The sequence below is a fragment of the Gopherus flavomarginatus genome, chromosome 2, assembly GCF_025201925.1.
Source record: "Gopherus flavomarginatus isolate rGopFla2 chromosome 2, rGopFla2.mat.asm, whole genome shotgun sequence".
Lineage (NCBI taxonomy): Eukaryota > Metazoa > Chordata > Testudines > Testudinidae > Gopherus > Gopherus flavomarginatus.
This window is the reverse complement of record NC_066618.1, coordinates 117833263-117857344: the sequence shown is the minus strand read 5'-3', so window position 1 is coordinate 117857344 and position 24082 is coordinate 117833263. Positions and strand designations below refer to the sequence as shown.

Genomic DNA, 24082 nt, shown 5'->3' with positions numbered 1-24082 from the left:
CCTCTCCTTCCCCATGCCAGGTAAGAGGAAAGGTAGTGGCTAGACATTGGTTGGAACTGGAAGCACTAGCTGGCCATATGGCTAGTTAGGAGCTGCAAAGAAACCGGATGTAGAGGCCACATGGCTAGTCAGGACTTCCAGAGAGACTGAACACAGAAAGAATTGCCCAGGAACCATATGCAGAGCAGTGTGTGGAACAGGCTGGGAGTCAAGGGTACTAGAACCTTTGTAGCAGTGGGGCGGGGAGAGGGTCAAGGCCAAAGCACCCCCTTCCTCTGCTGCTGGCTGCTGTAGTGGTGAGTCAGCTCCCCACTCTTCTGGTGCCACAGCAGCCCCTGGTGGGCAAAAGGTGCAACTGCAGCACCTCCCTGGCAGAATCTATTATTCTGCCAAGGGGAAAAAAAATCTACAGGGGACATGAATTCTGCCCTTGTTTCTTTTGCTAAAAGCATGGAGGCATGACCCTCTGGCCCCCTAGTTCTGGTGCTGTGCCAGACATCACAACTAGGTGCAGTCTATGTGGGTCTTACAGAAGGTGCAGCAGTGGCTGGGCATGGAACCAGTACAGAGGGATCCTAATTAGAGTCATTAACTGAGCCTGGCCTGGAAACCTGCAAGCTGCTATTTGTTTGAATAGAAACTGGACTGGAGAGGACATCCAAGCATTGGGCCTGAAGAGCCTTGGTTGTTGATTGGACTGCCTCGGGGTCCCTAACAAGACCAACTATTGTTCACCTTGAACAGTAACTATTTAAGCCTCTGTACCTAGGGTATTTGCAACATTTCCCTTTCCTGCCAGCCCTAGTAAAATACCCTTTGACTTAACCATGTGTCTGAGTAGTCACTGGGACCCACCAGGGCTAGCACCTACTAGGCTGGCTGCTGAAACACCTATAGTGATTGCCTCTAAGTCATGATCCACCCAGCTTGCTACCAGCACCTTAGGAGCTTGGTGTAATTCAGCATTTACAAGTGAAACTACAGAAGTGCACGATGAAGTCAGTAGAGAGCTAAGCTTTAATCATTTATTAAAATTAATCACACATTTTTATATCCTGTGTTGCCATAGCCAAGTTAGTCCAAGGATATTAGAAAGATAAGGAGGTGAGGTTATATCTTTTATTGGACCACTTCTGTTGGTGAGAGAGAAGTTTTCAAGGTTACACAGAGCTCTTCTTAAGGTCTGGGAAGTGTACTGGGAGTATCACATCTAAATACAAGGTGGAACAGAATGTTTAGAATAAGTAGTTAAGATGTATTTCAAGGGACCATTCAAGGTGAAGTTGCCATTTAACAATGCTCCAGTCATAGGGAGAAAAAGAAGGGGGAAACTGGGGGGTGGGGTTAGTGGGTTATAGATTGTTGTAATAAGCTATAAATCCAGTGTCGCTATTCAGATCATGATTTTTAGTGTCTAGCAAAGTTATGAATTTAAGCTCCTAGGCTTGTCTTCTGAACATGTTATGCAGGTAGGATGACCAGATAGCAAGTGTGAAAAATCAGGAGGTGGGTGGGAGGTAACAGGGGCTTATATAAGACAAAGTCCCAAATATTGGGACTGTCTCTATAAAATCAGGACATCTGGTCACCTTATATGCAGGTTTCCTTTGAAGATGAAAATTGAGAGGTCAGATATAGAGTGGTCGCTTTGTGAAGCATTCACCCACAAGTGATATAATACTTTCATTTTTTTGTTCGAGGTCATTCAAGAGCACAGTGATTGGTTTCACCCACATAGTTGTTATTGGGGCATTTAATGCACTAGATGAGGTACACCACCTGTTGTGCTAAGTATATGTAGGACTCATGGGTCTTGAAAGGTGTGTTGTGGGGGGTCTTGATCATCGTAGCAATACAGATACATCTGCAGGTTTTGCATCTGTTGTTCTGGCACCACTTTGAGTTTGTGTGTCCTGGTCTGTGCAAAGCTTGCTTCTGATGATGAGCATGGAGAGATCGGGTGGTTGTTTGAAGGCCAGAAGCGGGGGTTTGTGGCTGTTTGTTTGGTTTGAACAAAGTGTTTGCTGTTGAACATAAAATTGTTTGGGGTGTGGATGAAATGGAGGAGTTTGGTGACATGTTTGGGGTGGATATCTGAGGGTTGTCCATTGTTTTGTAGATATTTGAGTCAGGTAGCAATGCGGGAGGTGCCATCCATGTTGGCATAGGTGGTATTCTGAGGGAGGTTGTTAAAGTTACAGTTTCCGGAGGATGTTGGTTGTGCCCTGAAGGAAGCTGGCGCTTTGTGTGGTGAGTGGTTAAATGATGGCTTCTAAGAGCCCTGATAGTTTTTCAGTAAGAGTGCCAAGGCCAGATACAAGGGTCTCTGCCTGAGTTCCCTTGTTTACATATTTTCGGAAGCATACAGAAGGTCCCTGGGGTGGGTTTGGGGAGGATGATGTTGTAGAGTTTCTTTTGGAGCTGCTTGGGGAAGGACTTAATGATATCCTTGAATTACTGAGTAAATTTGTCATATGGGATCTTATCTGAGTTCTTTGCAGTAGGTGGTATCGGAGATGGATGGTTGGCCTTGTTAATGTAGTCATCACAGTTGAGGACTATGAAGGCACCCCCTTTGTTTGCTGATTTGATCTGGCGGTTGGATTTCAGGGACTACATAGCTGCTCTCTCAGCGGTGGAGAGAATATTAAGTTTGTTAAGGATTTCACAGTCAATTTTTTTTTCCCCTTGAAGAAATTAACATAATGATCAAGAGTGTGGTCTCAACCGCTGTGAGGTGTCCAGTCAGATTATTCTTTGTTCTTATGTCTGTCAGTGGGAACATGGTAATTGTGAGTGGCATCGTCACTGTTATAAAAGAATTCTTTTGGTGGAGTTGGCGGAATTCTTCTGGTTCTTCACCTGTTAGGATGGTATTAAGCTGTATATGGCAGAGGGGCATTGCTGGCACATGTAGGCATATATATCACATTAGTAGATGTGCAGATGAATGAGTCCCTAATGATGTGGCTCATGTGGTTGGGTCCTGTGATGGTGTCACCAGAGTAGATATGGGGACAGAGTATGCAACGAGATTTGTTACAGGGATTGGTTCCTGGGTTAGTGTTTCTGTGGTGTGGTGTGTAGTTGCTGGTAGTATTTGCTTCAGGTTGGCGGGCTGTCTGTAAGCGAGGACTGGCCTGCCTCCCAAGGTCTGTGAGAGTGAGGGATTGTTTTCCAGGATAGTAATCTGCCATGTACATGATAATATTCTGCCATGTACATTGGCCAAACCAGACAGTCTCTACCGTAAAAGAATAAATGGACACAAATCGGACATCAGGAATGGTAACATACAAAAGCCATTAGGAGAATACTTCAATCTCCCTGGACATTCTATAACGGATTTAAAAGTAGCCCGACTTCAACAAAACAACTTCAAAAACAGACTTCAAAGAGAAACTGCAGAACTAAAATTCATTTGCAATTGTAATAACATTAATTTCGGCTTGAACAGGGACTGGGAGTGGCTGGCTCACTACAAAAGCAACTTTCCCCCTCTTGGTATTGACACCTACTCATCAATTATTGGGAGTGGACCACATCCACCCTGATTGAATTGGCCCTGTCAACACTGGTTCTCCACTTGTAAGGTAATTAGCTTCTTTTCATGTATAATAATGCCTACATCTGTAATTTTCACTCCATGCATCTGAAGAAGTGGGTTTTTACCCACAAAAGCTTATGCCCAAATAAATATGTTAGTCTTTAAGGTGGCACCGGACTTCTTACAAAGTGATTACTCTATATCTGACCTATCAGTGCTCATCCTCAAAGGAAACCTGCACAACATGTTCAAAAGACAAGCCAGGGAGCTTAAATTAATAACTTTACTAGACGCTAAAGATCATGGATTGGACAGACACACTGGATTTATGCCTTATTACAACAATCCATAACCCACTAACTCTGCCCCTCCCCTACCCCATCAGCTCTTTTTTCCTTCTTCCTTTCCCCCTAATGACTGAAGAGGTATTAACTGGAAATTTCATCTCAAAAGGTTCCTTGAAATATGTGCTTACTTATTCTAAACAATCTGTTCCACCTTGTATTTAGCTGTGACACTGAGTACATTTCCCAGACCTGAAGAAGAGCTCTGTGAGGCTCAAAAGCTTTATTGGTCCAATAAAAGATATTACCTCACCCACTTTGTGTCTCAGATATAAATTTTGATGTTAATATAATGGGAAACTTACTATTTAAAATGCTCAGAAGTCAGAGGTGCAGATTCTGGATCCACTTCAGCCTCTTTGCACTGTCCCACACCATAAAATGGCCAGAAAGATATTGTAGCAGGCAATATGAGGATCAAGGGTGATGCTCTTGAGATGAAGAGCCTACGTAGCACATAGAGGGCACCCTGTTTACTGAGGCCAATCTTGAGGGAAAGGAGTGGCCTGGGGCATCACCATGCCCTAGTGATCTCCAGCAGCATTATCAGTCCCTTGGGGTTGTCATCAGTTGGGTTACATTAGAGTAACTCTTGAGCTGCTCTGTCTCATGCCAGAGAAATGAGTTGGTATGCAGTAAGCCCAAGGTCACATGAGCTCAAAGATGGCTTGGTGTCACTTTTGTGACCACTTCCTGAGTTGCACTGTGTGCTCCTTAGCCACAGCCAGGGTCTGGGCCAGGCAGTCCAAAAGTTAAGGTTCTTATAACATATTTTACAAATTATATTGTTAAATACAAAATTTAATACACAATTGGCCCAGTTTTATCTTAACATACATGATATCTTGTAAACACAAAACTACTACGGACTTCAGTGGAAACCACAACTGGATTTATCTCTGGGTAAAACCAGTTACTGCCAGCGCAATCAAAATCTTGGTCCTAATTCTCTCTTTGGCAGCATGTGCATGACTCTCTGTGAGACCAATAGGAGAGGCATGCATACAGATGAGAGTCCAATCTGGATCACTCTTTTGCACTTCCTCGTTCCTGAGTATTGAAAAAGAGAACTTCACCGTCATAAGAACATACGCTTTTCTATTTAACAGTGAGTACAAATGGTTGTCAAAACATCCCTGTGTTAGGGCATGGGAGGAAATGAGAAATTCAAATTTTAAAATGTCTAATATAGGTACTTTTGAGAACATCTCATTTATATTTTTTTCTAAGCATTATGGTTCACATCTTTAGAAATGCTTTTGCAAAAGAATGTGTGCACGTTAGCCCACTTCCAACTAAGGTATGCAATGGGTATGTGCTGATTGGAATACAGGCCTAAGTCAGTTATGTATAAATGTGTATTTGCTTTATTGTGTGTACACTTTTTGACCATTTATACACATTGACTACAAGGTTATTTCCCCAGACTGCACCTCCTTGTTAAGTTTTACCTCACTCTGTGCTAAAGGACAAGACAAGCAGAGCTAAATCTCAGACAGTGTCAGAAACTCACAAGTCCTCTGAATGGAGCAGATGGGCCGGGAGGGCCTGGAAGTCCTTGTGGTCCTGGCAGTCCCACACCAGGTTCACCCTAGAAGAACAACAAATATAAAGCAGTGAATATTTCAGGCCACATTTTAGCATGTTTCATGACACTGGGTTAGCTTGGTTTGCCATAGCTAGCTTCCTTAGACCTAAAGGTATTTTGCAAGTTTATAGAAACAAAAATGAACACAAGACAATTGTTTAAATATGAGAAAGGGATGTGAGGTTTATTTATTTGTGAAATAAACTCGCAAGAGAAATGGTCATTACAGTAAAGTAAAACTACTAAGACTGAAGAAAGCACTTGGCAATGTACTCTAGGAAATAACACTGCATTGGCAGAGAGAGAATGTCATGAAAGGTCTTTTCCATCTCTAGCTTCTCAAATAAATTTACAATTATACTAGCAGTGCCAATTGTGAGACGGGGTTTAATTCTTTATCAGAAGTATATTTTAGCATAAATTTCATTCTTTATGCAAAACAGGGAGATACCACCCTTCTCAACATTACTACTCTCCTCCACACACTTTCCAAAATTACAATCTTGTGATTTATCTAATGTACTTTTCCCCTCTGTCTACACAGCTAAAACTCCTCTTCAGGCCCTTACCTTTTCCCCTCCTAACTACTATAACCTGCTCCTCTCTGGCCTTGCTAACACCCACCTCACCTTTCCCTGAGGTCCATTCAAAGTACAGCTGCTAAGATTCTCTTCCTGGCCTGTTATAATAGACTCATAGACTCATAGGTCAGAAGGGACCAATATGATCATCTAGTCTGACCTCCTGCACAAGGCAGGCCACAGAACCCTACCCATCCACTTTTATAACAACCCCTAACCCAGGACTGAGTTATTGAAATCCTCAAAACTGGTTTGAAGACCTCAAGCTGCAGAGAATCCACCAGCAAGCGACCCATGCCCCACGCTGCAGGGGAAGGCGAAAAACCTCCAGGGCCCCTGCCAATCCGCCCTGGAGGAAAATTCCTTCCCGACCCCAAATATGGCGATCAGCTAAACCCTGAGCATGTGGGCAAGACTCACCAGCCAGCACCCAAGAAGGAATTCTCTGCAGTAACTCAGTTCCCATCCCATCCAACATCTCCCAGCAGACCACTGAGCAGACCTATCTGGTGATAATCCAAGATTAATTGCCCAAATTAACTATCCTATCATAACTTCCCCTCCATATACTTATCAAGCTTAGTCTTAAAGCCAGAAAAGTCTTTTGCCCCCACTACTTCCCTCGGAAGGCTGTTCCAGAACTTCACTGCCCTAATGGTTAGAAACCTTCGTCTAATTTCAAGTCTAAACTTCCTTATATCCAGTTTGTACCCATTCGTCCTCGTGCCTACATTAGTACTAAACTTAAATAATTCCTCTCCCTCCCTAACGTTAACCCCCCTGATCTATTTATATAGAGCAAGCATATTCCCCTGCAGCCTTCTTTTGGCCAGGCTAAACAAGCCAAGCTCTTTGAGTCTCCTTTCATAAGGCAGGTTTTCCATTCCTCGGATCATCCTAGTAGCCCGTCTCTGTACCTGTTCCAGTTTGAATTCATCCTTCTTGAACATGGGACACCAGAACTGCACACAATATTCCAGATGGGGTCTCACCAGCGCCTTATATAACGGTACTAACACCTCCTTATCCTTGCTGGAAATACCTCGCCTGATGCATCCTAAAATCGCATTTGCTTTTTTAACAGCCATATCACATTGGCGGCTCATAGTCATCCTGCTATCAACCAATACCCCAAGGTCCTTCTTCCCCTCTGTCGCTTCCAACTGATGCGTCCCCAACGTATATCTAAAATTCTTGTTATTAATCCCTAAGTGCATGACCTTGCACTTTTCACTATTGTATTTCATCCTATTACTATTACTCCAGTTTACAAGGTGGTCCAGATCTTCCTGAATAGTATCCCTGTCCTTCTCCGTGTTAGCAATACCCCTCAGCTTTGTGTCATCCGCAAACTTTATTAGCACATTTCCACTCTTTGTGCCAAGGTCAGTAATAAAAAGGTTAAATAAGATCGGTCCCAAAACCGATCCTTGAGGGACTCCACTAGTGACCTCCTTCCAGCCTGACAGTTCACCCTTCAATACGACCCGCTGGAGTCTCCCCTTTAACCAGTTCCTTATCCATCTTACAACTTTCATATTCATCCCCATCTTTTCCAATTTAACTAACAGTTCCCCCTGTGGAACCGTGTCAAACGCCTTACTGAAATCTAGGTAAATTATATCTACCGCATTTCCTTTATCTAAGTAATCCATCACCTTCTCAAAGAAGGAGATCAGATTGGTTTGGCACGATCTACCTTTAGTAAATCCATGTTGCAATTCATCCCAATTACCATTGACCTCTATGTCCTTAACTACTTTCTCCCTTAAAATTTTTTCCAAGACCTTACATACTAAAGACGTCAAGCTAACAGGCCTATAATTACCCGGATCACTTTTATTCCCTTTCTTAAAAATAGGAACTACGTTAGCAATCCTCCAGTCGTACGGCACAACCCCCGAGTTAATCGATTGCTTAAAAATTCTCGCTAATGGGCTCGCAATTTCACGCGCCAGTTCCTTTAATCATACCAGAACCTCCATCCCTACACTGGATCCCGCTTCTTCACAGCTTCTACTACAAATTGAAATCCTTTCATAATGTATCTTTCCCTGCTTCTCCACTCCTGTCTTGTATTTCACAGAAGTGAGCAGAATTTGGCCCTTGGATTATGAACTCTTTTGGGAGAAGAATGTCTCTATCAGTGTTTGAAAAACACCATGTTATAATAACTGAATGTTACACAGTCCAGATTCAAGCAATCAATTTAAATATTAACAATACTTGAGGTACAGTTTTTTAGGCCAAATATTAGCTCTCCATTTATGTCAGCTTAGGAGTCTTATATACGCCTTGTTTATGACTGCAGGTAAGACACACTTGCCTTTCACTGGTGTCTATGTACTACACGGACAAGTGCATTGAAAATACTGAGGTAGATGGAGGAATGTGAAATATTCACTTTGAACCTCAAATTCACTCAGATTGTGCTTGGCTTTGAAATTTGTTGGATTCATGAACCCCAATCTATGGTCCCTAAAAGCTCAAGTGCATGGATTGAGGTTCCCACACAAGTTTGGCCTTGCTATCTACTTGTTATTGCTGATGTGTCTGTATGTTTAAGGGAAGCTGAAGAAGTCCATCTCCAATGTCTAATAATAATAAAACCAGGGACGTCCTTAGGATTTATGAGGCCCTACGAAGTATTATTAAACTGGCGCCCCTATGCCCAATGGCAGCCCAGGCTCGCAGCTCGAGCGGAAGGGGGAGGGGACAAGACAGGTAAGCATATCGAGGCGCCTGGCCTGCCTCACGGCAGCAGAGAGACACAATTCCCTGCAGAGGGCCCCGTACCCTTTCCCTCACACAGAATGCGCGGCATCAAAGCATTCGGCTCTGTGAATACTCCCCTGCCTAAGGAAACTGCAGTGCGTGCTGGGTGTGCAGGAACTGACCCGCTCTTACATGCAGTCATGGGGAGTGGGTGAAGCTGCCACTTGGGAAGGCTAGTTCCCCAGACCACCTCTTCTGTCTGTGGCCCTGCCCATGCTCCACCCCTGCTCTGCCCCAGGCCCTGCCCTCTCCCCACTGTCTCACTCCTCTCTTCCCTCCCTCTCCCTGATCAACCCCTTCCAGCCAAATCCCTGAACTCAAATGAAGCAAATGACATTTGAAAAATACACTCTTCTGCAATTCCTTTCTAAAGAAAATGGAGCATGTTTTCCATTGCATGCCAGAAGGTGAAGACTGGACATGCAGAAGGTACCTAATTAAAGCACTAAACTTGGGAATAAAAAATGTCAGTCATGAGTTTTTTGATCTATTCTGAAGTTTGTCAGAGATTTATTTGCAAAAACTTTGTAGTAAGGGCAAGTCAGCTGTCCTGCTGAATACAACATACATATTATGGAATACATGATGCAGATCTTCTCTGTTTTACATTTTCTTAATCAATATTTCTAAGATGATTTTATATTTTAAATGTACTCTTAAGCCTTCATAAAGTAATCATTCCAGATTACAACATATTTAACTCATTGAAACAAAAGTATTATTTTAAATTAATCAGTCACAGATGTTCAGTGTGTTCATAACAATGTTCACTGCTTTTAGAAAAAGAGAATACTAATTTATTTTGTGTGAGCTTCATAACAATAGACATGTTTATGAAATTTCACCAACTTTACAACATACGTTTCCAAAGATTTTAGGCATAACAAAGGATTTTGTATCTCACTAAGGTACGGATCTTTCTGGAGGGTTCTCTTAAAACTAGTTCATCAAATAGTTAGAAGTGAAAAAAGAGAAACTTGTCTGTCCAGCTATCTGGCAGGAAAGGGGTGTTGTCCCTTTAAGGGCTCTCTTCAACTGCAGGGTGAGGGGACAAAGGAGGACAGAAGGGACAGGAAGACTTTGGAAGCAAATGTTTTGTACTATAGTAATTAAAATTGTGTATTTTAGATAAGGGTGGTCTTTTCAAGGATTTATTTAAAAAACTGTGTGTCTGAAGATCCAAGCATTTAAGGCTAAAGATGAATACTCAGATTGTGCATCTAAAAATCTATGCACGGATTTTTTAGAGATGTGATTTTATAATCTTCAGCAATACACTAATAAAATATTTTTAAAGCAAATTTTAAACTAAGGTCCTGTAGACTAACATGTTCTGAGTAAATATTACAGTAATACACAACTGTTTTTGTCAATAAATTCAGAAACTGACAGTATACACCTGGGGGGTGGCAAATGCCCATTAAATGGCTTCATTACCACTTAAATGGCACTTTAACAGTTTCATGTTGTGCAAATAGGTTGGAAGGCTTTTTCACTTTTAAGTGACTCGATCCCCTGGAGAGGAAGACTCACCAAGCTGCAGCAGCCAGCTGTGAGAGCCTGCAGGAAGGGTCACAACAGGGATAGGAAGGGGCAGGAGGTTGGACATTAAGACCCATGGGTGCCCCAAATTTTCAGGTGCCCTATGTTGCTGCAAATGCCTAAGGAGGGCCCTAAATAAAACCTAGCTCTTATCCAGCCTTTTCATCAGTAGATCTTAAAGTGCTTTACAAAAGAAGATTAGTATAATTATTGTCCCCCACCACTCCTCATTTGACAGATTGGAAAACGTAGGCTCAGAGTGGGAAAAGTGACTTTCCAAGGACACCCAGCAGATCAGCAGCCAAGATGGGACTAGATACCCCGCTCATCTTAGTCCCAAAAATCCAGTCCTCTGTCTACTAGGCCACACTGCCTTTTATGAGATAGTGAGTGTATGCATCCACATCTCTGAAATTTTTTTGGGGTGGTTATATAATATGGGCCTCTGCCCACCCATTCTGACTCTGTGGGGTGGCAGGATGTGATCTGCCTCCATATTCTGCAGCAGAAGTTGGAAGAATGCTCCTACTGTCAGCAGGTTTTCTTCAAGAAGCTGACACAGCAGATAGATGCCCCATAATCCCAGACAGCCGAGCCCTAGTGTTCTGTTCTTTTCTTTAATTATTCTGAATTGTCATCTGGAATTGCATCTCCATCTGCTCCCATTTCTATTCTGAACTTAGCTATGTTTTTATTAATTAGAAGAATCATATGTCAGGAATCAGAGAATTTCAACTGCATCACAGTCACAACAAAGCAAAAAAGTTGGTTGTTACTGACCAGTCACTAAATGCATTTATTCATTTGTTTATTTGCTTTTACACAGATTTGCCAAGAGATTTCTATAGGGATACTCTTCAAATGTTCTTTCCCATATACCTTTCATTTCTTTTTACCATATTCATATCCATAGTGCCAGTATTTAATTAGTTTTGAGCTATTCTCTTTGTTTGCAGCCACGCACTCTTAAAGCTCCTGTTTATTTGCTCTGATGCTGTATGCTCTTTAAAAACACAGGTTACATGATTAGCACTAGCCAATTTTTGTATTTGGTTTTGTGCAGTTTTTACCCTGTTGCAACCAGTAGGGGTGGGCGACTTCCCTCCCCCACAAATCGGATCATAGTTATATATAGGAGCCTACTATTTGTAAGCATTTCTGAAGTGCCTCTAATAGCTTTATCTATGCACTACCCAAAGGTTACAAAACATGAACTGATAACCCACCAGCAGGGCAGTCAGTTCTCCAACCTGCTCTAGGATGCAGCAGTTCCTGGCTTCCTATTCTGCAACAATGGCAGCCAGAGACTTGCTGATAGATCCTGTACAGGGGCGGCGCCATGGTTTTTGCTGCCTCAAGCATGGCAGTCAGGCAGCCTTCAGTGGCGTTTCTGTGGAAGGTCCACCGGTTACGTGGATTTGGTGGTAGTTCTGCGGGTCATCTGCGGTAGTGGTAGTTTGGTGGTAGTTCTGCGGTCCCATGTCTTCGGCATACTTGCCGCCAAATTGCCGCCAAAACCACAGGATTGGCAGACCTCCTGCAGAAATTCTGCTGAAGGCTGCCTGACTGCCACCCTCAGAACGACTGGCAGGCCACCCCCTGTGGCTTGATGCCCCAGGCACACGCTTGCTGCGCTGGTGCCTGGAGCCACCCCTGATCCTGTAGCATGTACTCACCTTTAAAAGCATACTCAGAACTAAGAGATGCTGACCACCTTCCTAGGCTACAGATAGTTTTAGCAATTTTTGTGTAAACCAGGAAAACAATTTTTAGGCCATTCCTACCCCATAAACATACCATGGAAAGGAATCTGTTAATCATATCAATTTGGACAAGGCAGGGTTAGTGAGATGGTTTTCTGGAGCAACTTTTAAACTTAAAACTAACTTGCATATAAAAAGGGAGTGGGAACAATCTCCTTCTATTCTTCCAGCCTTTTGCTGCAGGTATGGTGACTAGCTGCTTATGCTAGAGGCCGTACATAGCTGCCAACATTTAAAAAAATAATAATTTCAAGGAGCAATTCTCCAGAAAAGGGTCGTAGGGCTCCTGGATGCTTTTCAGCACGTTCTGAGTATCTTCAGCACCTGTAAAACAGTGCTTTATGAACATCAGCTACCTAACTAACATCAGCTAACACTTCTGTGAGGTACTGTGTGTAAGTGTTATCCTTATGCTATGGACGGGAAACAAAGGCCGAAAAGTATTTTAACTGAGGCTGTAGAATTAGTCAGGAATAGATGAAGGTGTCCTTCTTTTTCAGACCACTACCTCTCCTACTACTAAGATGTTCCGCTCTTATGGCCAAAAGCCACAAGGGCTATTCAGCAGCAGTCCCAACTAATGCAGTTTCAGTGCTGGATTCATTTGCATTAAGTTGTGCATTACTCTCACTTCAAGCATACTGTAAACAGCCATGGGTGTTGTTTGATCTTAAAACAATCTACTACTGTATTTGTATTATTCTAACTAAAACAGGATGACTGGTTCAGGGTGAGTATCTACATCTGAATATTTGTATTGGGTATCACAGAAAGAACTGAAGACGGAATGTGTGTGATTAAAGCTAGTTTGCTGGAAACTCATGAATCAGCTTTCCAAGCTGAGAAGGCTATATAGACTTGAGATTTTCTGATACAGAATGTAAACGACTGTCATAAAAGGGGGAAATTCACCCATCAGCAGAGGGGCTACAGAAGTTCTCCAGTGCAGAACAACCACAAGAGCTCCTGCAGAGTGGCCATGCAGGGATCTGTGCATGTGGTGCAGCTGGGCCCTGCGCTAGCTCTGCATCAGCCAATAGGGATGCCCATTGTGTCCAGAATTACATGAATCCAACAGCCACAAACCACTGCATAGGAGATGGGTCAGGGTCACGGCCACTATTCCAGCCCAGAAACTGATATGGAGTTGCAGAGGGACTGCAGAGTTGGAGGTTGCGAGGGGAATTCTGTTCACCCCTACCTCCATGTACATCCTTGCTCAAAGACCATTTATTTGGGCTTTGTGCAACAGACAGTGGGTGAGGAGGGAGCGATGAATCATCACCGCCTCGTGGAGCAACTGAGGTCATCCACCTTTGTTCTGGTTCAGTGCTTCATAGCATGGTAGGTGCACCATGACTCAGGGGCATGTGCTGAAGATGCATCAGTTGCAAGGCCCCGTTGGCTCTAGCACCTAGTGGGATCCAAAGAGTATTTCACCCAAAGCCTCCAAATACCACACTTCTGCAGGACACCCAGCTACCAGTACCTGCCCAAACATCCTCCCAACAGTCTGGAGACTTGCCCTTTCTGCTGCTAGCCTCTGCCCAGCCAGAGCAGGAGAGAGAGAGCTGCAGATTTGCCATTCAGCAGATTCATCCCATTGCCTTCTACTGACCTGTGATTGCTCAGAAGCAGATTCAACCCATGGGAGTGTTAATGTATTTGTCAGTGACAGCTTTTGCCAACAGAGTTAGATTTAACCACCAAGTGATAATTTGCCTGTAGGTATTTTGTCAGCTTCCAGCAATAACAGGGGGAAACAAAAGCCTGAAGCAGAAAAGGTCTCTGCTCCAGCATGCATAGATGGTCTGGGAGTAGGCTAAGAGACTGACCTGGAAGGGTGCAATTGTAGCTCACAGACTGGAATAATGGCCACAGGGATCAGGAGGGAGTACCAGGAGCCCTACACCCTGCTCTGCATTGTCAGAGGTGAATTTCGTCTTTCTAAGTGCTCTGGACTCCACTTGAGTTGAGTCTGAATGTATTTCAATCAGGGATTTGGGGGAGGGGGTCAAAGGGAGGCTTTCTGCCTGTTCTGACACAGCACTGCACCACGGAAGTGGCCAGCTGGTCCAACTCCTAGGCAGAGGCACAGCTCTGCAGGCTGCTCTTGCCCACATGCACTGCCTTCGCAGCTCCCATTGGATGCAGTTTCTGGCCAATGGGAGTGCGGAGCCAATGCTCGGGGCAGGGGCAATGTGCAGAGCCCCATTGCCCCCCTGCCTAGGAGCCGGACCTGTTGACTGCTTCTGGGGTGCAGTGCAGTGCCAGGACAGATAGGAACTAGCCTGCCTTAGCTCCGCAGCACCACTGACCGGATTTTTAATGGCCCGGTCGGCAATGCTTACCAGAGCCCCCAGGGTCCCTTTTCGACCGGGTGTTCCACTCAAAAACCAGACACCTGGTCACCCTATTGAAGGACACCAGGAAAACAGGGAAGGTGGGGAGTTAGGATGGAAGTAATGCAGCCCCGTGGACAGAGCAGTGCACAGGGTTTAATAAAGTTCCCCTTGTTCAACTTAACCTGCATTCAGCTTCACACTTTGCTAATGAAACACTGACCAGTTAACATTAATGATTCATTTGTCCACTTGTCTAAATTGCTGGCTGAATTTTTCAAGTGGAATGCAGCAATTGATTCACCTGCACTAGCTACCCTCAGCTCAACAGAGACAGGAGTAGTCACCTCAAAATGTGAACACTGATTTTGGATACTCTGCAAGGCTAAAATAGGACTGCACTCTAATCTCCTACATAGTTTATCTGGCAGAGCGTAGTCACAGTCACACATACAAGGCCCTTCATTTTTTGTTTAATATGTCTCAGAAATGTATTGATGTTTATTATGAAAAATTTTAAGTGAGTGAAAATCGGCACAAAATATTAACTTCTGGGTAAATATTGGAGATAATATTGGAGGATCGGAGGAAAGAGAGAAAAAGCAACAAAGAAAAAAGTAAGTATTGAAAGTAAAAGCAGTTTAATGATGGTTTACTTCATGAATTGTATATTAACAGTACAAATGTGTGTGTGTGTGTATTGTGACTGGTCTTTGAATAGATGTGTGGTGGGAGAGAAGGGTAAATAAATTCTTCTTGTGCTTTCTGTATTTTATTTCCTTTCAGAACATATCAAATTAACACAAAGCAAAAGATTAATGGGAGCTAGACACTGATAGGACAGTGGGTTCTTAGACACTGATAGGACACATACCTTTTCTCCTTTAAGGCCATCCTCTCCCTTCAACCCTGGCAATCCCTGAAGTCCTCTTTCACCCTAAAAAGACATTTTTATTCAATATTTTCTTTCCATTAAAATAGAATTCCTATAAATGATGCATATTTAGAAAACCAAAAAGTGCCCTTAGGAACGTTGCTATAGTCTATTTGGAAGGAAGCTAAAGTGTGCAAAATTCTCACCTGATTTTTCCCAGGTATCTGTGACTGATTGATATATTAGCAGACCTTTTGCAAGACAGTAGAGGATTACCTGAACTCTTGGAATAGTTCTCTATTTGTTCTGCATTTCCTCAATGTGATAATAGTAGGCAGATTCCAGGCTGACATTTTGTCTTCAGCTGACCCAAATTATTCATTTCCAAAATGTACATTGGAAGGTCACCAGTTTCAATTTCACACCAAGGTAATGGGCAGTAGGGAAGAGGACTGTCAAGGTTTCTTTCCCCACTTTGAAGTTTAGAGTACAAATGTGGGGACCTGCATGCACACTTTTAAGCTTAATTACTAACTTAAATCTGGTAACGCTGCCACCAGCCAGAAATTCAGTGTCTGGCGCACTCCCTGTCCCCTCGCCCCCCAAGACTTTCCCCTCCCTGGGTTGCCTTGAGAGGCTTCACCAATTCCCTGGTGAATACAGATTTAAACTACTTGGATCTTAAAACAAGGAGGAATTAACCATCCCCTCTCCTTTCCCCCCCCCCACCAATTTCTAGTGAGTTCAGACCCAATCCCCTTGGATCTTAAAACAAGGAAAATCAATCAGATTCTTAAAAAGAAAGCTTTTAATTAAAGAAAGAAAAGGTAAAAAATATCTCTGTAAAATCAGGATGGAAAATACTTTACAGGGTACTCAGATTCATATAGCCCAGAGGAAACCCCCTCTAGCCTTAGATTCAAAGTTACAGCAAACAGAGGTAAAAGTCCTTCCAGCAAAAAGAAGCATTTACAATTTGAGAAAACAAACATAAGACTAATCCGCCTTGCCTGGCTATTACTTACAATTTTGAAACATGAAAGACTGATTCAGAAAGATGTGGAGAGCCTGGATGTACGACTGGTCCCTCTTAGTCCCAAAAGCCAACAACAACAACACAAAAAGCACAAACAAAGACTTCCCTCCACCAAGATTTGAAAGTATCTTGTCCCCCTATTGGTCCTCTGGTCATGTGTCAGCCAGGTTTACTGAGCTTCTTAACCCTTTACAGGTAAAAGAGACATTAACCCTTAACTATCTGTTTATGACAAGGACAGTCAGATATTTTCCTGTGGAAATATGTAATATACTGCTGTAAGCTGCTAATCGAGTGCCACACATCATGCAGCATGCCTCATCGTGAGGTGCTGACTCCACTCATCTCCTACTGGAATCATTAGAGCCCCATCCTGCAGGATGATGAGCACCCTCAATTCCCATTGAGTTCAATGGGTGCTAAGCATCTCACAGAAATTACCTTGCAGTATTAGGCCTCAAGTTTCCTTTTAACCCTCAGGGTTCTAATAAATCTCAACTCCCAAACCCCAAATAACCCATTTATCCCACTGTGTATTTTCCCCCCAATACAATATGCATATGCTGTGTTCTATATAAGGCTTGAGCCTTTGCTCATTGAAGTCTATAACAAAGTTCCCATTGATTTTAAGTGGTGCAGGATAAGGCTATCACGTGCAATGAATTAGCCAGCTAACCTAAAATTCTGGAACGAAATCCAGAGGAAAATGAAGCTCAGATTTATGTTCATTTATAAACTTTTTCTCCAAGGAAATCTGGACAACGGTGTGTGTTAATCATATCCACTGTCAGAGTCTAACCACGATAGCACTGCACTAACTATAAAGATCCATGAACTACATGCAGTAAGGCTCAAACGTACCCACATGATTTCATTTTTTTCTTTGTGGTTAATATTGATTTCTCTGGTGCTTAATTGGTTGTGGCAAAATGCTTTTTACGCATTAACGCCCCAACCCTGCCAACACTTGCACATGTTCTTTCCTGCACTACTGCAAACAGTACATTGATTTCAATGGGATTGCTCACAGCAGCATAGTTGAGCATGTGTGAAAGTATTAGCAGGATAGGGGTCTAATAGCACATAAACAAAATGGTTTCCGAAGATAAGTAAAGCTGCAAGAAGATTGCTAAGGGAGGAAATATGATTCTTTATACCACAAAGAACTGTAAAAGAAAAAAATATCCAAACATGCAGAGGCTAATTTAAAGTGTTGCTCCTGCAGAAATAAAATTGCTAATCACTTTATATCATTGAAGCTTTTTCCACAGAACAATTTGTCATGGCTTTTGTTTAAAAAAATGTGTTCTGCTTAAAATTAAAATGCTAAGAGCAAGAAAGCATAGTGCAAAGCTAAAAAGGTCAGCATCTTTGCCTGGTACAGCTTTTCTAATGATAAATCCTTTCTCCATGTGCAGTGTGAAGAGGTGGTCAAAAAAAAAAACAGGATGTTAGGAATCATTAAAAAGGGGATAAAAAATAAGACTGAGAATATCTTATTGCCCTTATATAAATCCATGGTATGCCCACATCTCGAATACTGCGTACAGATGTGGTCTCCTCACCTCAAAAAAGATATACTGGCACTAGAAAAGGTTCAGAAAAGAGCAACTAAAATGATTAGGAGTTTGGAGAGGGTCCCATATGAGGAAAGATTAAAGAGGCTAGGAAAGTGAATAAGGGAAAGTTATTTACTTATTCCCATAATACAAGAACTAGGGGTCACCAAATGAAATTAATGGGTAGCAGGTTTAAAACAAATAGAAGGAAGTTCTTCTTCACACAGCGCACAGTAAATTTGTGGAGGTTGTGAAGGCTAGGACTATAACAACATTTAAAAGAGAACTGGATAAATTCATGGTGGTTAAGTCCATAAATGGCCATTAGCCAGGATGGGTAAGGAATGGTGTCCCTAGCCTCTGTTTGTCAGAGGGTGGAGATGGATGGCAGGAAAGAGATCACTTGATCATTGCCTGTTAGGTTCACTCCTTTTGGGGCACTTGGCATTGGCCACTGTCGGTAGACAGATACTGGGCTAGAGGGACTTTTGGTCTGACCCGGTACGGCCATTCTTATGTACTCCTAAATATGAATTGACCTTGTGCAATAGTAACTAGATTTCTTTGAATGTGGAGTATGAACAGAGATTTGCAGATAGATGAAGCATTTGTTTGTCTGTTGGACTGAATAATTAACCCCCTCACCACTGGATCATTTGTACTGACTATTATAAAAATGTGACCCTCCCCTGAGGAGTGTATACAGAGGGCAGGAACAGACAAAATTTTTAGCATTTGTGTAGATTTCTGGAAGGGGAAAGGGCTGCATAAGGTAGATGATATTCCCACCCAAATGCTTCCCTGTGGGAGGGAGGGAGGAGGGAAAATATAGCAACAGGGTGGGGAATGGGAAAATGGAAAAAAGTCATGTAGGTAGTGCAGCTGGAAGATATGTCACACTAGAGCATTGAAGAGGGCACATGGGCCAAAGCAGCTGAGAAGAGAGTGGGGGGGGACGACGACACTGGAATCTGGGAATGTGGATGGAATGTGGCAGCTAAAAGAGAAGCCAGAGACCTGGGAGCATGGGGGAAGGGTGACAGAATGACACTGGTGAGAAGCCGTTGGGGAACACCTGAGCATGGAAGAAGATCACACCAAACAACAGCAGATGAAAAATGCACTGCGACAATGTAATGTGAGAGTGGGTTGCGTGGGTTTCAGGAGCTGGGAGGCAGGCTTGAGTCAGGGGAGGGAGGAGCAACAGGGCAATTGAGGAGGTGGGAAATGGGCTGAGGAGAAGTAGTGATCAGGGGTATGTGGTAGCTGTGGGCAGGTGGAGCCAGGGAGTGAGACAGGTGGTGTGGGTCTGTTAATGTGATAGAGTTGAGAACTCAGAGGAATGGGGGTGGGGACAGAGGTGAAAGTAAGTGGGTACGGGCTGGTACGGAGGACCGGTAAGAAAAGGTGCAGTAGCTACCAGCAAGAAAATGGAGCATTCGCTCCCTCTCTGACTCCGCCTCTTGGCTCCAGCAAAACTGAGGGCCCAGGAGCCCGGCTCCACGAATGTTCGGGGTCGGGTCTCCCCCCTGACCCCATCTGCTGCTCCCCTGCGCCTCCCCTGAGCGTGCCCCAGCCCCCCCTTTGCTGCCCCCATGCACCTCCCTGGGTCCCAGAGCAGAACGTTTGTCTCTCCCCATCCACTGCAGCTCCATGCTGCCTGCCTGCATTAACTGCTGCCACGGGGTCCTAATGCCCCTCTCCACAACTGCCAGGGCAGGCTGCCTTTCCCCCTAGAACCCTTTCATTTTCCAGTGGGACCCTCCACCATACAGCTGGCCCCCTGCCTGCAGTCACTGCTCTTGCCCCACGCTGGGCAAGGAGCAGCCCCAGTGAGGGGCAGCAGCAGGGGAGGAGGTGCACATGTGATGGCAGCGCCTCCCCTCCCCCGGCATGGCACCGACCACAAGGGAGGCAAGGGGGATTCCTGGACCTGAGAGGGGCCCTAGGAGCATGTGCAGTGATGGGGGGGTGAGTGTGCTGCCAGGGGGGGAGAAAGGGGTCCCTACCCCAGAGCTCGCTGCTGCCAGCAGGGAAAGGGCTTGGGGGAGTCCTCCTCTCTGGCTCCAGTCCCAGGGCAGCCTGTCTGCACCCCAAACTCATCTCCAGCCCTGCCCCACCCCAGAGCCCACAACCCCAGTCAGAGCCCTCATCCCTATGCACCCCAACCCTCTGCCTCAGCCCTGAGTCCCCTCCCACACCCCAAACCCCTCATCCACAGCCACATCCCAAATCCACCCCCAGCCTCACCCCACAGCCCTCACCCCTGCACCTCCTCCCTCCACACCCCTCTTATCCCCAAAGTCCCTCCCAGAACCTGCAGCCCCTCCCTCCACACTCTCTCCCATCCCCAAACTCCCTCCTAGAGCCTGCACCCTGCACCCCTCCTGCACCAGTCCAGGGCCTGCACTCCAGACCTTCTCCCCCACCCAAACTCCCTCACAGAGTCTTGGGCAGGTGGAGGGTGGAGTTTGGGGGGGGCAGAGTTTGGGCAGGGGCAGGTTCTGGGCACCACCAAAATTTCTACAAACCTGCCACCCCTGCCAGCAAGAGCTGGTGCGCCATACTGGGGTGGACCGGCTTCCTGAGGCAGCAATTTAAAGGGCTGGAGCCCAGGGCCCTTTAAATTGCTGCCAGAGCCCCGCTGTCAGAACCATGAGGTAGCGGCTGCGGGGCTCGGGTAGCGATTTAAAGGGCCCAGGGTTCCTGCCGCCGCTACCGGCCCAGGCCCTTTAAATCGCCGCTGGAGCCCCACTGCCGCTACCCCAGGGCTCCAAGGACAATTTAAAGGGCCCGGGCCCTTTAAATAGCCCCCGGAGCCTGCCGGAGCCCTGGGGTAGCGATGGCTGAGCTCTGGTGGCTATTGAAAGGGTTCAGGGCTCCCGCTGCCTCTACCACCCCAGGCCCTTTAAATAGCCACTGAAGCCCTGCCGCCGCTACCCCAGGGCTCCAGCAACAGGGCTCCAGAGACAATTTAAAGGGCCCTAGAGGGTAGTGGCAGCAGGAGCCCATTTAAATTGCCCCTGAACCCCAGGGCTCCCACCCACCTCTGCAGCTGGGAGCTCAGGGGGTGATTTAAAGGGCTTAGGGATTTAAAGGCTTCGCCTCTTTAGTTGGAGGCCACGCCTCTCCTCTGGATTCTGGAGTACCGGCAAGTCCTTTAAGTTACTTTCACCCCTGGGTGGGGAAGGCAGATGGCAGCTGTGGAGGAAGGATTGTACCAGCTGAGGTTAGGAGTAGGAGATGGGGAAGCAGCTGTGAGTTGGGCGAGTGCTGTAGTTTAGGGTGGGTAATCACATGTTGTTCTCATCTTGCTCTTAACACAGTACATACACAGAAAAGGGTCTAAGTATATCCTCTTCTTGGGGTTTCCTTTATGCTAACTTAAATAGCATCAAACAAAACTTCCTGCCGGAACTTGGCTTTTCAAAGTGTTGGTCTGTGCAGGGCTCCCCTCTTCTTCCTTCTAGTTCCCTCTGCCTTGAGAGAGCTCTTGTATAAACCTGGGTTGGAGCACAAAGTGCCCACCTGGTCTGGCAGCCAGCGTGAATCAGCAGGTGAGCCCTTCATCACTAGCTGCACAAAATCCTATTAAGCCCTAGAAGAAAGGGACTGGAGGGAGAAGCAACTAGAAAACTGAAGCCATTTGTTTACATAATGGTTACAAACACAGCTTGACAGCCAAAAGTCATGGTGAAGGAGTTAGTTCAAGCTATTTGCCAATCTTAAACAGTATTCACAAAACAGAAGAAAGACTCTAGGACTTCTGAAATCAATCAGTGTGAAACAGACCTGTGATCAGTCAAGGATGGTCATCTTGGGGTCTCTTCCAAATGCTTGTGATACACTTTGAAACATTACAGTATTCTTGCTTTTCATTACAACATAGTGCAGCAGTTCAGATACCAAACTGCCTACTGAGAACAGGGTTGCAAAACAGCATTGTATAGCTTAAGCTCAAACTTAGCCGATTGTCAGTCTGGCAAAGACATGCTAGGTTTCTTTCTCTTCAACAAACTAAATTATGCACAAAAAAAGGTACTTACTGGCAATCCATCTTTACCAGGAATGCCCTAAAAGAAAACACTCATTTTAGAAAGGTTCATAGAACAAGTAGAAGAGGGATAAAAACAAGTAACTGCATCTTAATGGCCAGCATTTCATGCTGTGACAAAATATCAAAACAGAATTAGGATCTGTATTGTGTTACCAGGTGCATTATTTTGTATACGTATTTAATTGGGGGCCATGTATTTGTGATTGAGGAGAGAGTGAAGTATAAAACACTCTGTGTATCCAGAAGCTGCAGCTTAGAGGGGATACATAAACCATGCTTCTTGGGAGCTATACAACCAGTCCCCCCCATCCAACATTTCTCAAAATGCAAGTGTCATCCTTGAGGAGCTTGGCTGACACCTCAGCAGTTGTGTTTTACACCCTTTGGTCTGGAATCACCATGGTCAGGCACCCTGTAGAACCACTGATATGTGGAGAAGACTACTATTTTGATGTGGCATGATTAAACACCCACTTGACTACACAGGGTGCAAGGCAGTAGAGAATCGGCCCTTCACCTGTGTGTGATAAATGAATATTGGTCTCCCTATGTAATCTGTGTGGCTTCAACAGAGAGGCAGTACTCACAGGTTCACCATCTCGCCCAGGTTTTCCTAGAGGCCCAGGGGGTCCTTGAATCCCTGTCTGCATTTTTTCTAGTTTCGACTTTCCTGGTGGTCCTGGTGGTCCTCGCGGCCCTTGCTCTCCTTTTTCGCCTCTCTCACCTTTTTGACCCTAAGAATGTATAATATACAATAATAGGTTTTATTATTTTCTTTTTTTTATTTTAACATATATTGCCATCATACCTACAGGCCTCAAACCAGTTTGGGGCCCCATTGTGCTAGGCACTGTACCAACATATATTACAACCAACTCAGGGTATTAAATCTCGTTCTGACTGATCAAGATGAATTGATCATTCAACCAAAATGGGATGATTGCCTGGGTACAAGTGGTCATGACTTAATTTCACTAGCTATGTGCAGACAGAATTATAGTCCCCAACCAGCAACATTTGGTGCTTTGAAAAAGCCAGTTGCCCACACAAAACTGAGTGGGATGAAAATTTAAACATAAAAATGTTAATAATAATGGGCATCTATTTAAGAATACTCTGTTAGCTACCCCAAAAAAATCCAACACCATTGCCTCACCACACACACAGTTCAGCAATCATGAAATAAGGCTTCTTTGGTTAAAAAAAAATCAAGTGAAGTGAAAGCAGCCATTACCACATATATGGAAAAAATTAGGAAGCTGATAGCAAAGAGTATAAACCAGCAGTTAGTAAATATAGACAATTGATAAGGGAGGCTAAAGGCATCAATGACCAGCAGGGTAAAGGACAATATCAAAAGAACATCCCAAGCAGTGGGTCTAGCTTCTATTTTAAAAAAAAGTCATAGCCATGCTCTATCTCCCTCTTAAAGGTGGAATACGAGTTTTAATTTGTCTTCCCCTAAGCTAGGAGGACATATACTAAAACAAAACAAAACAAAAAAAAGCAGAATTCAGTTCCCTAGCTGGGGTTTTCTAGCCTGCAATCTTCCAAGGTTTTAGCCCCACCATACAGAAGCAGGAAGCCAACAGCTTTCAATATTTGAATTGCCTCCTTCCACCGACAGGAGAACTATTATCTTGCCCCTCTCTGGTCCTGATTGGCTCTAGACTCTGCTTTCTTTAGAGGCCAGGTGAGGCTTAAACCAGGACAATTAGTCCCTGTCTTTCTGGCCAATTGGTGGTTAAGGCAATCCAACTGATTCCCAGGTGTCAGGAATCTTTGATGCCCTTTTGATTCCCAAAAGAGAGCCAGAATAGAATTCAAACAAACAAAAACAAACACACAAACCAAATGCTGCAGCTCACACAGAAAAATAAAATATCCCCCACAAGACAAGATGATCTTTCATATTCCATTTATATCACCTTCACTCCCCTAATCACACCACATACAAAACAATGAGTTTTATAGAATCCTCTTCTAAAGCATCTACCTCACAAAGCACCAGAACACCCTCTTACAGACAATAAAAACTAGTTCTTTATACATATCAGGAACAAACTAAATCCTG

General features: G+C 44.4%; 1 protein-coding gene across 3 annotated transcripts in view; it reads right to left on the bottom strand.

Annotated features, from left to right (window-relative positions):
• COL15A1 (collagen type XV alpha 1 chain) overlaps window positions 1–24082 on the bottom strand; it is a 262588-nt gene that overhangs the window by 110858 nt on the left and 127648 nt on the right. For all 3 annotated transcript variants that reach the window (XM_050938132.1, XM_050938131.1, XM_050938133.1), the window contains exons 8-11: window positions 22596–22742; window positions 21998–22024; window positions 15357–15419; window positions 5405–5482 (exon numbers count right to left, since the gene is read on the bottom strand). In XM_050938132.1, the coding sequence (XP_050794089.1) occupies window positions 5405–5482; window positions 15357–15419; window positions 21998–22024; window positions 22596–22742 (315 nt within the window). The remainder of the gene's footprint in view (window positions 1–5404; window positions 5483–15356; window positions 15420–21997; window positions 22025–22595; window positions 22743–24082) is intronic.